We start from the raw sequence: 15,046 nt of genomic DNA, 5'->3' as shown, positions 1-15,046 counted from the left end.
TCCGGCGGCGGTTTCGCTTCCCACCGTCAAGCGGCCCGCTCGTCGTCGCAAGAGGCCTACAGAGGACGAGGCAAGTCTAGCGGACCCCGCCGTCGTCGCCAAGGAGGTCAAGGCGGCAAGGCCGCGCCCAAGCAGGATTGAACCGGCCGTGGGGTCGGGCCCCCACCGAAGCACCCCGGTGGGAGGCCGGCTGGCGGGCTTCGTCAGCGTGTGGGAGTCCATCTCCACCGACCGTTGGGTGCTGGACGCCCTGGCCCGGGGCCACGCGCTCGAGTTTCAAAGAAGGTGCCCGCGCGTCCCCCCCCGTGGCCAGGAAAGAACTTCACGTCCCTCAACTTCTCCTGGAGGTAAAGGCGATGCTCAGAAAGGGCGCCATCGAACTCGTCCCAAAGAGGCTTCGGGGCTCCGGAGTCTACTCGAGATACTTCCTCGTGAAGAAGAAGACGGGAGGATGGCGCCCCATCCTGGACCTGCGACGTCTGAACAAGTTCATCAAGGCGCAGAAGTTCCGGATGGTCACCCTCCAGCACGTCCTGGGTCAGCTGGAGGAAGGAGACTTCCTATCGTCGTTGGATTTGGAGGATGCCTACTTCCACATTCCCATCCTAAAGGGGCACCGCAAATTCCTCAGATTCGTGGTCCAAGGGCGTCATTACCAGTTCAAAGCCCTTCCCTTCGGACTACGGTCGGCACCCAGGGTATTCACCAAGTGCCTCGCACCGGTGGCGGCGCAGCTGCGCCGCGAGGGGATTCACGTCTACCCCTACCTGGACGACTGGCTCATCCGCGCCAAGACGAGGGAGCTCGCCGTGGTCCACACGGCAAGGACCGTCCAACTCCTCTCGGACCTGGGATTCTCCGTGAACTACGCCAAATCCCACCTGGTGCCCGCGCAAGTCGCACTGTTTCTGGGAGCCAGGCTCGACACAGTGTCCCTTCTGGCCTCCCCGTCGGAGGAGAGGACCAGGACCATCTTGGGCAAGGTGCAACGGATGTTGGTGGCCGACGCGGCCAAAGTGAGGTCCATCAAGTCCCTCCTCGGGATGATGTCTTCCTGCATCTACCTCATTCCCATGTGCAGGCTCCGGATGCGCCCGTTGCAAGAATTCCTGGATGCGCGCTGGATCCAGACGACGGGCAGCTTCGAGGAAAGGATCAAGCTCGACGAGAGTTTCCGACGAGCGATACGGTGGTGGGGCACCCGCGCGCATTTGACGGCGGGCATGGACTTCCAGACCCCAGCCCACCAGGAGACCGTGACCACGGATGCCTCCCTGGAAGGGTGGGGAGCGCACACCGAAAATCTGCACGCAAGGGGACTCTGGCTCCCGACGGAGAAGTCCCTGCATATCAACGTCCTGGAGCTCCGTGCAGTGTTTTGGGCCCTCAGGTCCTTCCTTCCGTCCCTCAAGGGCAAGGTGGTGAGGATCTTCACCGACAACACCACCACCATGTTTTACATCAGGAAACAGGGCGGAACCAGGTCCCCAGCGCTGTCCAAGGAGGCGCAGGACCTGTGGCATTGGGCCGTTGCCCAAGGGATTTTTCTGGTGCCGTTTCATCTGGCAGGGATAAAAAACACCATCGCCGACTCACTCAGCAGGGAGCTGCGCTCGTGCCACGAGTGGGAACTACGGCAGGATCTGGTGGATCGCCTCTTCCGACGGTGGGGCACACCCCAGATCGACCTGTTCGCGACGGCGACGAACACCAAGTGCCGGAGGTTCGCCAGCAGGTTTCCCCAGACGAGGAGCATGGGCGATGCTTTCTCGTTCCCCTGGGAGGGCCTGTTCCTCTACGCGTTCCCTCCCTTGCCTCTGCTAATCCGGCTCGTCAACCAGCTCAAGAGGTCACGGTGCAGGATGATCCTCGTCGCACCTGCGTGGCCGAGGCAGATATGGTTCCCGGACCTTCTGGACTTGTCAGCGTCCCCGCCGATCAAGCTGCCAGTGGACGCGGATCTGCTCTCCAGGGAAGGAGGCGCCATCCTCCACCACGACCCGAAGTCGCTGAACTTGCAGGCCTGGCTCCTGCAGCGCTAGAGTTTGGAGGATACGACATACCGGCCGATTGCAGAGAGGTTCTTGCAAAGGCCAGGGCGTCCTCGACTCTTAAATGCTACGGACACAAATGGAAGAGGTTCTCTGTCTGGTGCCACGCACAGAAGATTAACCCTCTACGGATTACGGCTCCCCAAGTACTGCCGTACCTGTTGACGCTGGCCAAAGCTGGTCTGGCACACGCGTCCATCAAGATTCATCTTGCTGCGATCTCCCGATACACCAGAACCACGGGGCGGACGTCCTTGTGGTCTCATCGTCTGGTGAAAGAGTTCATGAAGGGACTGTTCAGATCGTTCCCGCCGGTGAAGGCTCCGGCCCCGGCGTGGGAGCTCAACGTGGTGCTGACCAAGCTCATGGGACCTCCGTTCGAGCCTCTGCACTCGGCCCCGTTGAAGTTCCTGTCGTGGAAAACAGCTTTTCTTGTGGCCATCACCTCCGCACGACGAGTGGGAGAGATCCAGGCCCTTTCCTGCAAGGCCCCGTACTTGACTTTCCACGACACGAGGGTAGTGCTCAGGACGCACCCCTCCTTCATGCCCAAGGTACCGTCGGACTTCCATCTCAACGAACCCTTGGTGTTACCTGTGTTTTTCCCGTCGCCTTCGTCGCCGGCTGAGAGGACTTTGCACTCGCTGGATGTAGCTAGAGCGCTGAAGTTCTACGTGGACCGCACGAAGGGTTTTCGGAAGACGTCACAACTCTTTGTGAACTTTGGACCTGTCAATCAGGGGAAGGCTCTCTCGAAGGCTTCCATTTCCAGATGGCTCTCCGGCTGTATCATGTACTGTCATCGGTTGGCAAACCGACCGCTGCCTGGCCGTCCGAGAGCCCATTCCACCAGAGCGATCGCAGCTACCACGGCGTTCCTTTCTGGTGTGCCCCTGCTGGACATATGCAGGGCTGCTACGTGGAGGTCGACACACACCTTCACAAAGTTCTACTGCGTCGATCGGGATTCCAGGGAGGAGTCCAGGGTCGGCCAAGCAGTGCTGCGCAACCTGTTCGCCTGAGGTGAGCCTGGTGAGGAGGTAAGATGCTTAATGTTGAGTTTGAGGTAATGCTTAATGTTGAGCCTTTGCCACCTCCCGTGGTTGTGCATGTGTGTACTGCTATGTATTCTTTATTCATGAGCATGTGAATCCATACCAGACCCCATGCTGGAGAAGGAACAAGTTACTTACCTGTAACTGTTGTTCTCCAGCATGGGTCTGGCATGGATTCACATGCGAACCCTCCCGCCTACCCCTCTGCGGCTCTTCACTTGGTCATACTGCCACTTCACGTGCTTCCAAATCTGAAGATGGCTGCCAGAGGCGGGGCTTAGGAAGAGGGCAGTCATTGGCTGTGGTCCGTATGACGCAGAGACCAGTGATTGGTTACTACTACGAAAGACAGATCAGAAACGAAACTGTTACTGGTTTTTTCTTTACCGAGGATTCCCAGCCTGACGACGGGGAATATTCATGAGCATGTGAATCCATGCCAGACCCATGCTGGAGAACAACAGTTACAGGTAAGTAACTTGTTCCTTACCCTGTTACCGTTCAATGAGTTTCCCTTGATTGCTTAAACACAGCTACCTTCAGGTGGGCCAAGAAAGCTTAAAGATTGCATACTTATTTTGGTTTAAGAAGGTAGCCACCATACCATAAACATAGGACTAGTATTTTCCTCCTAAGAGTGACCATGGCCCCAAGCTGAGGGGCTGCATCATAATCATGTACTGTGATACCATTACAAATGTACAAAGGTTCATAAATAAGTGACGATAGAAAAAAGAGTACAGGGCCTATTGAGCCTATGCATTTTCCTTCATGTTTTGGCTCAAAAGGCAATAGTCTCCTACTTCTAATTAGCTTTCTACAAATTATTATTTCTTTTGTGGAATGTGTGCTTTTTTTAAAATTTATTTTTTATTGTTTTAATCAAGAAAAACTTGATTTTTCAACTTTACAACAACATATATAAAAATATGAAAAGCATATACAAAATTTACCATTATTAGCGAAAACAATTAATAGTAAAGAAACACATAGGATAAAATGCATGGTACACATATCAGTTGTAAACAAATCTCATACAAATCGAGATAGCATATTAAGATAAAAACAATCTTTTTTGGCACCCATGTAAAATTACAACTAGCTAACTAACTCTATTTTTAACGGAAAATGTGTATTGAACCAGTTCATGCATGTTTGAGATTGCAGAGGTTTATAGTTTACTTTGTACCGCTATTTTTTCTTTTTCTGCCAACTCTAAGCCATATAAAAAAATTAGAATAGCATATCTGACTGATTTTCTTCTTGTGTGAAACAATACATTCCACAATTCGGCACTCGTTACAATACATGATCCTTGAAATAAGGGCTTAAAAATCAAAACCCTTTGTGGAAGCAATTTCACACAATCAGTGCACAAATGTCTTAGCGTTTCGGGAGCAGATTTCCAAAATCAACCAGGTAATGCATTCAAAGGTAGAATTTTCCGTCTGCACAATATCTTATGTGTCGGCCATATATTTAAAGGAAAGCGCAGGAAATCATCTCTATGGCAGGAATTCGGAAAGAGAGTTAGGTAAGGCTCATTCATACCATATTGTTTTAAATTGAATGGATTATCTTTAAATGCCTGATATGTAAGGCAGGCCACCTCGTTTGAATCCAGTCATTTTTCCATAGATGTTTTTTGACATAGTCTGGATTTTCGATTAAGGTTGATGCTGAAAGATTCAATTCCACGATGATTCCCTGCGCCTTCATCCTCCATACTATAGGAAATCCATCTTCAGATTTTAATAGGTAATTGGCTATGAAACACAGAATGCCAGTGCCGTTAATAGCCATTAAACATTTCCTATAGAGAGAGCAGAGTTTCCATGTATAGGAGGCATATAGCGATAGTAAACCTAATTCATGCCTCACTATACATGTAGGTTCAGACATAGGGAGATTCAGAATACGTTTCCAATAGTACCCCTCGATTACTGTCCAATACTCATAGGTTTTAATTTTGAAAGCTTTGGTGCCATATGTTACAACGGGAATGAATTTCTGTTTATAATAAATAATGATAGGCTTTAGTGAACATTTGCAGTACTTGGCTTTAATCAGGCGTGCCTGGGACACTATCATTAACGCTTTTTGTTTCAAATGGTGTTCCTGTTCTACTACATTCAGTTGTTGTGTTATCAATGTACCCAGGTATATATATGATGAAACTGTATGCAGCTTTGCAGTCTGTAGAGGCCAATGATGGAATTTGGACCGCTGTTTTAATGTACCAAACTGGATGACTTTAGTTTTTGTGACATTGAATGAAATACAATTATCTAGACAGTACGTTTATAGGGATTTCAATAGGGCACGTAGACCATTGGGTGTTTTAGAAAACAAAACCATGTCCTCTGCATACAGTAGATGTTGGATCGGAACACCATTGATTCTTGGTGAATCGCTCACGATAGATTTGAATCGTAGTTTTATGTCCGCAATGAAAAAATTAAATAATGCAGATGCTAGCCGGCACCGTTGTTTCAGGCCTCGTGCAGTATTGATGGAGTCAGAGAGCAGGCCATTGCTGTTTAATCTAATCTGGATGGTGGTGTCAGAATGAAATTCAATGATCCATTTTAGAATTGACCATGGACAACCACTGTTCATTAATTTTTTGTATAGCAATTCGCGCGGAACTGCGTCAAAAGCCATACGAAAATCGATGAAGGCCACATATAAGGCTTGTTTCTGCTCAAGAGCCCGGCAGACGACACTGTTTACAGTAATGATATTTATTGCTGTGCCTAATTCTGGTAGAAAGCCTGTCTGAAATATATCACAGAGGCCGTAAGTATTCAACAACGTATTAAATTGTTTCAGGACCAGGCGTCCGAAGATCTTGCCTGGACAATCTAGAAGGGCAATTGGCCGATAGGCCTTTGGGTCGGTCCTATTGCCTTTCTTAAATATAGGCACTATGATCGATTGCTTCCATGTCCGTGGGATACGTCCGGTGATAAAGGCATTTTCAAAGATCTGCATTAGAATCGATGCCCATTCTTGAGGATGATCCTTAAACATGCCATTATGCAACCCGTCAGGCCCACTAGCTCGCGATCGACTTAGAGTCTTGATGCAATCAATGATGTCATCAATATCTATTGGAAAGGAGTGAGGCATGGGTATACGCTGGAAAGACCAATTCAATTCTGGAAACAGGGATTGGTAAAGATCTTTAAAATGTGCTTCCCAGTCCTCATTTTGTATTGGATTTATCAATACTGCTTCCTGAGTTCCTACGGTGGCTCCATTTATACATGCCCATATGCCACTTGTCGATTTACGGACTAATTGCTTTAACATTTGCTTACTATTATCTCGATAAAGGCCCGTTTTTTGCTCTTTCAACCATTGTGTATAGCCCAGTTTTAATTTCTTTTTCATGTTGGGTCGCATACTCATGGGATATTGTATCAGATTGCACAAAGCACATCTTAAGTCAGATTTAGCTTGTTGAATTTTAAAGTCAAATGAATGCCGATGTTTGTATCTGGTGGTCAAATAAGGCATAATGGTTTGTTTAAATATCTGCATCTTTTGGACATAACAGTCCTGGATATTAATTGGAAAAGAATTAAACATTTGGTTGAGACTATTTTCAAATTGGATTAGTTTCTGGGAATTCCATCTCAGGCGATTGCCACAATTATTTACGCTAATGTGAGATAAATTCATTCTCCTGCTGGATCTTGCCAGCCAGTGGGAAAGTAAAAGCGCATAATCAGCTTATTGTGGTCACTTGCACAAGATGGTATCACATCCATAGATTGTTCTTGGGAAAGGAATTTATGATTTACGTAGATGTAATCCAAGATGCCACACTGTAAGCCTCTTTGCCATGTGATACAAGCAGGGGCATTCCTATTACATACATTGTTTAACATGATGAGACCCCTATCTTTCATGATTCTGATCCAAGTGCTCTTATCATTTGTCTGGGTTAGATTGGTATCAGAGAGCAAGTGCAGATTGAGATCACCTACTATTAATACATTTGCAGCGCTATTATTCAGGACTATATTATCCAGATGCCATAATAAGTGCGTGAAAAATAGATCTGTGGTCAAATTTGACTTACTCCAATATATGTAACGGATGATAATATCAGCTTTGGCTCTGGTAAGTCTCACAACTTGGAAGTAGGGGGAGGGGGTATAATACTCCTCACCTATAAAGCCACATGTTTTTTTGATTGCCAAAAGGAGACTACCAGATGGACGGCCTTTCACTTTTTTCACAGCCATGGTGCTAACGAGTGTGTGTGTGTCCCATATGGGAGTCTCGATGAGCCGCGTCTCTTGGAGTGCAATGATGTCATATTGCTCGAGGTCACTCCTACTAGTTTATGAAATGGTTATGACCTATAGTATTCCAAGAGACTAGGCCAACGGGGCCCTCGATGAGTGTCTGTTATGAACTCGCCCTGAAGTTCTGCACAAATGGCATTGGGATTTGCTTTGATTCAACATCTCTGGATAGTACATTTTGGTTTGGTCGATATATTTTCACTTTGGATTTTTCAACTTGGCCACCCTTTGGGAGATTAACCCGAAGCAATATGAAACCAAGATCAAATAATTTAATTCTGGCCTGCCATAACATGTTATGTACTAGGCCAGATCTCACGTATATATTTGCTTCAGAAGAGTCTTCCTGGTTCACAAATTCGACTAAGTCGATGTCAGTTGTGTGCTTTATGAAATTGGGTTAGACTTGATTGTGTTTATAAGGAATGATGGCATTGTTTCCAAGAAAAGGGTGCATGGTACAGCTAATATTCTGGATGGACGGACTGCCATTCATAATTGTTCTTGGATGGGTAGCAGTAGTAAGTTTGTGCTCTTCTCCCTTTTAAATATGTTTCAGGCTTGCAGAAGTGGCCCTTATTACATTGTGTTATATTTTGTTCCTTAACAAGGGATATATAGAATGCAAAGCTGCAGACTGTGCTGTCCTCAATGGTTCAGTAGTGGCTTCGCTCACCCCATCAGACTGGGGTTGGTTAGATGTCTGGATTTTTGGGAAGCAGGACCTTTTGTTTAAAATCTATATTTTCAACCAAAACCATTTAATTAGAAACTGCTCTTGAATTTCCCTCAATTTATATATCATGACAAGGTTTGGGTTATTTTTGCTTGTTATGTGGGCTTTTGTTCAATAACGAATGACCCCCTCATGCACCTAAGGTTCTCTTCAATTTCCACCCAGTGTTTAAAAGCTTGTATTGAGAGCAAACTTTGATATATGGATATATATCCAATATGGAGTGAGATTTGCTTTACTGCTCCTGCTTTTCCTTCCCTTCAGCAAGTTGAATTAGCGTAACATTTTGGCTTGGGATTTATTCAGCACATTTCATTTTTCTTTTCTCAGAGACTGCAGTGGATGGAAGAGTTGCTCACTTGGAAGAAAAAAAGACCACTAATGCTGGAACACTTTTTCAAGTTGCTGCTGGTGCAGCGATTGAGCAGAATTTGCCACTGACTGTCTGTGAAAGAAACCCCAAGCTCAAGGAGGAGACACTGGTGCATGTGCCCTTACCCCCAACATGGAGGCGGTCTTCTCTGCCGAGTGAGGAGCAGCCTGGATTGGAGGATCTCCGACATAATGATGTACCAGAGTTTGCGCACCACCGAGTAGTGCAGCCCAACGATGCAGTCTCTCCCAGAACTGTTGCATACCTTTCAAAACCTCGACGGGAGCATCGCATTTCTATCCTTAATGCAATCCCTCCTCTTATTTCCAATCCTGGAATAATAGATGTGAGAAAAAATCCACTATGAACATGTTTGGCAGCCTGAAAATGTAGATGACCACTATGTGGTTTTATGCTGGTTTTGCAGATTGTAAGGTTTTATAGAAGAAATATTTTCATGTGAAAATGTTATTTATTTATTGTTACTTCATGCTTGGGCCTTCATTAATAGATATGAAGAACAGACTCGGTTTTGTGACTTCACAGTTGCACATGAATTATTTTGATTTTTCTAGCTAGTCAACCTCAAAAAGTAATTGTTGAATGTGGAAATGTGCAGCCACACTTGGTCAGTACTTTTCTGAACATCAGTACTCTGAAATATCATTTCTAACTGTCTAAGATTTCAAATAAATCCTCCAAAGGTGTGCAGTTAATCTAATCAGTATGCCTCAGACCATCCAGTGAAGACTGTGTGCTTCCATAATGATTAGCAATTGCCCTCAAATGCCACTGAAAGGGAGATTGAGTGGATAGAATCTCATAGTTAATCATGTAGTCATTCCTGTTCTACTGGGGCCATCCCCTCTGTTCTAAAATGTGCCACGGTGATCCCTTTGTTAAAACAACCCTCCTGGACCCTTTAGTTCTTGTGAACTTTCACCCTGTCTCACTCTGTCGTTCTTTATGAAGTTGCTGGAATCCCTGGTCTCCCCACTGCTTGGGCAGTTTTGTGAAAATAGGTCCTTGCTTGATGCTTTTCAGTCAGGCTTTAGGCCAGGACGTGGTACAGAGACTGTTCTGGACTCTGTGCTTGATTACCTAACGCTCATTGCTGATCAGGGTGGAGTAGCAGCATTGATCTTGCTTGATCTGTCTGCCTCATTTGATACTGTCGATCACTCTATCCCGATCAGTCGTCTGTCAGCGGCTGGTGTCTAGCTCTGTTCTTTCATGGTTCCATTCCTTTCTCTCTGACCGCTTGCAGCAGCTCTCACTTCAACCTTTTCTTTCTGCTATTTCTGCTTTGGTGTGTGGGGTTCCTCAAGGTCCTGCCTTATCCCCAACTCTTTTTCAATATTTACATTCAGCTTCTGATCTGCTCTCATGGGTTCAGATGTTACTTGTATGCTGATGATACTCAGATTCTTGTTCGACTGGACCTTCTGGACGAGACTGTCTGCTGTCGGGTGCTGGATGAGCGACAACTGGCTCAAATTGAATGGGGATAGGTCTGAGGTTATGGTGGTGGGCTCTACTTCTCTCTTGTCCCCTTGGACTTCGTCTTTCTGGCTCTCTTCTTTCGGTTTCTTTCCGATTGCTGTCCCTGTGATCAAAAATCTGGGTGTAAAGTTGTCTGCTTCCCTCTCTATGCCCTCCGAGATCAGTTCAATTTGCCAGGCTGGTCAATTTCAGCTGAGGCTACTCAGAAAGGTTTTGCAGTTCGGATCGATTATTGTAATTCTCTGCATCTGGCTCAGCCCGACTACTTATTACGCAGCCTTCAGATGCTTCCAAATTCAGCTGCCTGTTTTGCCACTGGTGCTTCCTACCGGGAGCACATTTCTTCAGTTCTCAATGCTCTACATTGGCTGCCAGCGGTGAAACGTGTCTACTTCAAATATCTGTGTCTGGTGCATGGGGCTTATCACACAGTTGGTCCTGAATATTTGCAGCTGAAGTTTCGACCCTACACTCCTGCCTGTGAGCTACGACCTAGGAATCGTTTTCTTCTTGCTGTCCCTAGGTTTCGTCGCGTGGGAATCGGCGGCCGTTCAGTTTCTGTTAAGGCTGTCATGCTGTGGAATGCTCTTCCAATCGCTCTCTGCTCTGTGGCTGCCCATTTGCAATTCAGAAGGGCTCTGAAAACTTTACTTTTCTAGCCCTCCTCCTTTTTCTTAGTGTTTACTCAGTCATAGTGCCAAGTTGCCTTTGGGTGGCGTTTGTGCTGTACGTTGGTACGAAAAATCTTAACATAACATGTTCAAAAAGCAAAGCCTGTCTCTACACCCACCATTTAATCTTGAACCATAAAATCGGGATTGCTATTATGAGTTAAAATGTAGCTTCAAAGTTTATTGCCCACACTTGTTTCATAATTATAGAGCCTAACCTTTCGAATATTTCGCTGTCAAGAGCACAAAGAATGGTGATTGCATAGTCTTGGACCTGCTTTTTCTGTGCACTGGCTTAGAAACTGGCAGATCCTTTCCAAAAGGTATTTCATGCCACTGCTGAAATAACACATTCTTTACCCAGATTGACATAATTTAGAACAGTTTTGTGCATTTTAATTTCTTTTGAATGTAAATGTGGTTTGATAATATTTGACACTCAGATTTTCTAGGTTTCTGCTATTTTTCCATAGAAATTCCCATACCATACCCGACTTCATGTTTGGTCTTTTTGAATATGTTTACAAAGAAGTAATGCTTGTCTTGACTAGGCAGGGACAATCATTTTCAGGTTTTGCCCAGATCCTCATGAGATTGGCCCTGGAGGGCTTCAAAAGCTCAAGGGTAGAATGATACACTGATCTTGTGCAAACAACTGCTTTTCCATTAATTCAGGACAGTGGGGATTTGAACCATCAACCCAAGACACAATTTCAGGCTCTGCGGAAGAGTAGAACAGGTAACCGAATGGGAAAAGATGGAGGTAGCATGCAGTCGTCGGACCAACCCTTCCACCCACCTCCATGAAAGAGCCCAAAACAGCAGCACCCAACGCTCCTCCCCAACGGTTATTGAGAAGATTTACCTGCTTTGGGAAGGAGTCCGGATTTGATTAATTAAAGTGGAGATTCTAGGACTGAAGAGTGATACCTGATTAAGTGACCGTACACTGCTGCCTTCAGCCTATAAGTGCAGCCCCAGGAGAAAATAAAACATTAAATCTAGGTAGCCGCTTACTTGGCAAGTGTTATTGATACAGAAGCTTTACTTGGGCAAAGTCTGTGCAGCTGCCCTCCAGAGCAGCTCCATGATGTGCAACTTCATGAAGTTGCAAAGACTCCATCTTATCGGTTTGCTGATTCTTTTGTTCATGGCAACCTGCCCTTTCAGGTGCCAGATAATTTCTGTCACTTTCAGGTGCAGCTTTTGTGTCATCAGGTACTACACTCTTATATCCTGTTTGGACGGTTGGCGTAACTTCCAGTCTTCTAGTCTGTCCTTGAGTAGCCCTGCCTTCTTCCCATCTCACAACTGCAATACATGTGGTCCTTGCAATGTGACTTGGTCGCCCCTGCCAAAACCTGCTGCTCCCAAACACCTCCATAAGGCACTGAAACCCAGGCATATCAGGCAAAATGTCTTCCAGGTTCCCAAATGACTCTGATATAGGAAGGAACAGGGGGATGATGGAAAGAAAAGCAGGGTCTTTTTCCTCACAAGAATGTGTAGGTTATGTTTCAGCATCCTATTCTTTCAGGTTTTGCACACTACACGAAAAGTCCCTTCATGACGAACAGGCCTGTGGCTATTCTCTCTACACTATATAGGGTCAGAAAAGGGCCTTTGCTTCCTATATTAAAACATTTTCATTTTTTTATGGTCTGTTATTGGAGTTTTAAGAAGTACAGCCATCACCCAGAGGCATCTAGATGCTATCGAGATGAGTATCAAGGAGCAATGTATTCAAGAAATTGCATGATGATGACAAGAGATTGAACAGATGTCTTAAGACGTTACTTAAAAGTAAGCAGGTTAGTCTCTTTGCGTAGTTAGGATGGAAGGGAATTCCATTGCTCAGCTGCCAGAACCGTAAATGAGTTGCCTCCCACTGCCAGTCTTTTTTTTTTATGGTGTGGGACAATAATCACCTCAGTGTGAGATCTAAAACAGTGTCTTGGGGCTTAGGGCTGTAGTTTCAGAAAATGGAGAGGTGCTTGGATGTTAAAAGCATTTAACGACCAAGCACATACTTTTAAAAATAATATGGTTTCTTACTGAAATCCAATGAAAAGGGCGTAAGCCTGGGGAGGTATTTTCAGATTTCTTTAATCTTAATAGAATTCTAACTGCTGCAATCTGCCACTTTGCAGCTGTGGAATCAAAGTAATTGGTAGGGCCTGATAAATGCTATTGAAGTCCAGGTGAGAAGAAATAAAATCATTCACAACAGTGAACTGGTGTGAAAAGGATAGCACCAGAACAGATGTTTAATTCTCCAAAGATGAAAGAAACATGATTTCAATAGCCCAGCAACCTGGTTCTTTAAAGTCAGGTACTATCCAAGAAGATGCCCAGGTTTTTGACCGCAGTGTTAGGTGTTGGGCATGAGCCAAAGGTGTATGACCAGAAAGTAGAGTTCAAGGTTTAATTGCATCATTCACTGCTAGGATCTCACACTTATCTGAAAATAAATGGCTAACAATTTGCGCCACCCATTCTCTGATGGACATCAAACAATCGTTGATCCTTGTCAATGTATTATCCCTAGTACCAGATATTTTAACTCATTGAGTGAGCCTTGTGGTACCAGTGCACCTCATCTGTCCACCGGGGATGTCACTACAAAAAAGCAAATCCTCAATTTCAACACCAAAAGGAAAGGAACTGGAGATAAGAGATGTGGGGATGCCAATGATCACTCCAACCATGCCATCTTCACCATCATTGCTGCATTTTCCTTTTTACAGCAGGCGTCTCAATCCCCTATTCAAATAGTATTTGCTTGGACCACCTTCTATGTTTGGTGACAGAAATAAATCTCACATCTTAAAACATTGCCCCTCCCAAAATTTCCCTAGAGCAGTTGAGTTGTAGTCTCTTGTTTGGGCGCTCTAGTCACTTCCCTTGTTGGCTTTGCCAGAAAGTAAGTTGTAAAACTTAAACATTGTGTTTATCGCCAAGGGTCTCAGTCGGATAGTGTATTGGTATTCACAGCATCTGGTACAGCAGAAACAAAAAAGCGTTCACTGTTAAGTTTAAAGTTAACACAGTACCTCCAGCTGTGACTCATCTGTTCCGCATTTATGTGAGATGTGTACTGGAGAAATGTACATCTCAGACAACATTGCAGAGGGCTGTTTGCTGTGGATTGACTGAAGGTTTGCTTAGGGGTAAGTGTTCATTTCTGGACAAGTCTTCATTAAATATAAGGCGGACAAACCGTTAATGCAATTTGCTGAGGAATGTGACAACATTTTGGTTCACATTAACTCGGACAACGAAAAGCTATTAATCCAGAGAAAGTCTATACAAAACTGAAGTTGTCGGGATGGTGCTTAGACCAGGACAAGCTTATAAAATACAAAAGTTATGCAGAACTTGCTAGACATCACTGACGATACAATACTATGTTGGATTACGTCTATAAATTTCAAAACCACAATTACAGACAGAGCTATATGTAGGTCCGTTTTAATTTATTAGGTACTTTACAAAGTTGGAGGCCCAATAGCGGTATAAACAGAAATGAGAAAAGGTGTTGCCTTTGTAAAAGTCTTGAAGTAATAGGAACATTGAAGCACTGGTTAACAGATTGCCCAGAAATAACCACAATTGGGAAACTAGTTCTGGAATAGACTGACGAGTGATCACTCTACTTCACTCTCAATCGCACTGGTGCAAGTTCTAAGAACTATCCATTCCTTAGTGGGGGGAAACGTGTATAGCAAAAAAATGAGGAGGACTGAGATTATGGTATTATTTTCATTTTTATATAACCTGTGGAAAAACATTACATTTTTATTTTTTAGATAATATGAGTATTTTCATGTAATGAGTGAAGAGTAAATTACTGAAGTATCTGGATATATATTGATTTTATGAGTATATTATATTTTCATATTTGTTGGTTAAATGTTGGTAAAGTATTAATAAACTGGAAACACATTTTTAAAAAGAAAAGTTTTACCTAGTGCGCATCCACAAATAGCTTGTGGACTTGGAGATATATTTACTGGTGCGTAGTAACTGCCTTTAATTTATGCACTGAACATGTTCTTAGTTTTCAGCCAGATGGCTACATTGGACTGTTCAGGATTTCTGTGGAAGGTCCTTCCGTAGTGCTCACGGTCCAGTGATCCAGATAAGATTTTGAGGTTGGAGAATTTGACTCCCTATTTTTTTTTTTTACTTTACATTTTATTAGCTTTTAAGCAGAATCGCAACAGAAACCTTTTGAACAAAGCTTATCAACATCTAGCCTGTTGAATTAAACATAACTGTCCCCCCCCCCTTCCCCGCACCTCTACCTCCCCTCAATCAACATTAACAGTGGTTTCA

At 44.7% G+C, this 15,046-nt stretch overlaps 1 protein-coding gene across 1 annotated transcript in view; it reads left to right on the top strand.

The window, feature by feature from the left end:
* KIF7 (kinesin family member 7) overlaps positions 1-9,241 on the top strand; it is a 797,909-nt gene extending 788,668 nt beyond the window's left edge. The window contains exon 18 of the mRNA XM_069624313.1: positions 8,492-9,241. Coding sequence (XP_069480414.1) covers positions 8,492-8,901 — 410 coding nt within the window. The 3' untranslated portion in view covers positions 8,902-9,241. The remainder of the gene's footprint in view (positions 1-8,491) is intronic.
* Positions 9,242-15,046: the final 5,805 nt, after the last annotated feature.

The sequence above is a fragment of the Ambystoma mexicanum genome, chromosome 11 (genome assembly GCF_040938575.1).
Source record: "Ambystoma mexicanum isolate Mex_15411 chromosome 11, UKY_AmexF1_1, whole genome shotgun sequence".
In the NCBI taxonomy this organism is placed as follows: Eukaryota; Metazoa; Chordata; class Amphibia; order Caudata; family Ambystomatidae; genus Ambystoma; species Ambystoma mexicanum.
Note: the sequence above shows the minus strand (reverse complement) of the source record. Positions and strands in the feature narration are given on the sequence as shown.